This window comes from Branchiostoma floridae, unplaced genomic scaffold (assembly GCF_000003815.2).
Source record: "Branchiostoma floridae strain S238N-H82 unplaced genomic scaffold, Bfl_VNyyK Sc7u5tJ_1550, whole genome shotgun sequence".
Classification (NCBI taxonomy): Eukaryota; Metazoa; Chordata; class Leptocardii; order Amphioxiformes; family Branchiostomatidae; genus Branchiostoma; species Branchiostoma floridae.
The window spans coordinates 125,241-126,781 of NW_023365750.1; the positions used below are offsets into that span (position 1 = coordinate 125,241).

At 35.0% G+C, this 1,541-nt stretch overlaps 1 protein-coding gene across 1 annotated transcript in view; it reads left to right on the plus strand.

Annotated features, from left to right (window-relative positions):
- LOC118408065 (sushi, von Willebrand factor type A, EGF and pentraxin domain-containing protein 1-like) overlaps positions 1–427 on the plus strand; it is a 10,499-nt gene extending 10,072 nt beyond the window's left edge. The window contains exon 14 of the mRNA XM_035808683.1: positions 192–427. Within this exon, the coding sequence (XP_035664576.1) occupies positions 192–427 (236 nt within the window). The remainder of the gene's footprint in view (positions 1–191) is intronic.
- Positions 428–1,541: the final 1,114 nt, after the last annotated feature.

A 1,541-nucleotide genomic window follows, 5' to 3' on the forward strand; every position in this document is an offset into this window, starting at 1 on the left:
CAAAAAGGTGGTTCTAGAGAGCCAAATTCTGTTCTACTAAATTATTTTACTTTACATTTAAGACAATGTGATTTCTGTGAGACATTACAGATCAACATGCTTTTATTATTTAACAATCTCTAATAAGAACTTCTGAATCCAGTTGCTGGACAACTAAGACCCCAAATCTTCACTCTTCTGCACTGTTGCAGCGGAGACAGTGTACGAGGACGTCCGCACACCAGACAGGGCGGTGTCTCAGCGATCCGGAACCGGAAGTGACGTTTACTCCTATCCCATGGCACCCTTGCACGCGCCTCCACTTCCGGTCCAACCAAGCGGCCATTACCAGGAGCTGAGGCCAGCGGTGTACCAGAGTCTACAAAGGAACCAGCGTACAATACCTCAATCTCAGAGCGCCACTATCTCACATGATTTTTCAAGGTAGATTCTAACAAAATGTCGTCGACAGACAACTGAATGTATATTAACCATATCGCTTTATGAGGATAACATATGTTAGTCGGAATAAGAATGGTAAACCTGTATATTATTAGGTATGTCTTAATTAACATAAAGGGATTGCTAGGTATAAGCAGCAATTGTGAATAAGAATATATATCATCTGCAAGGAAACGAGCAATCTTTTTCAGATAAAAAGGAGATAAAGGTAATCTATCTCTTTTCTCTTTCTTTCTGTGTGTCTCTCTCTATCTACTGTCTATCTGTCTATTTTTTTAATCTATCTATCAATCTATCTACTGTCTATCTATCTGTCTATCTATCACTCAAACATACGCAGGGGCAAACATACTTTTTAACACAAGTAAGAGTATATTTGTCAAGTACAAGAAAGTTAAGACTTGTATTTTGACAATCTACAACTTTTACACAAGTAGTGATGACAAAAAAGTACACTTGTTACATGTGTAGTGGTACATTTAACAAGCAAGTGATAGTAAGTATTTGTGTCTCCTATATGTCAAATGGGTAATGGTTATAATACAATTGATAAGTACAAGGAAGTTAAGACTAGTATTTCTACAATTTACAACTATTGCACAGGTAGTGATGACAAAAAAAGTACACTTGCCACATGGGTAGTGGTACATTTAACAAGCAAGTGATAGGAAGTGATGTGTCTCCTACATATCACATGGGTAATGGTTATGACAGTTGATTAACACAAGAAAGTTGCGACTAGTATTTTTACGATGATAGGTATTACACATGGATAAAATCTTCGTACTTACAGATCTTTTTCTCTTGTATATATACATGTTATATATACATTTACTTTATATACATGGTTTTCATTATTGGTTACGTTTTTTTGTTTATAATAAAAAAATATCAAAGTTTCATTTGCTATGGCATCATCAATTCTCTAGCTTTATATTTTTGAGGAAAATACCAGTGGTGTATATTTCCATACTTGTGAGAGTGTATTTTATACACCAAAGTAGACTGGACTTGAACTGTTTAGCTGTGTGTTGACAGTTTTTGTTTATATGTGAGATTAATAGAACTTCAGGGAATTAATTATAAAACATTCTTAATAC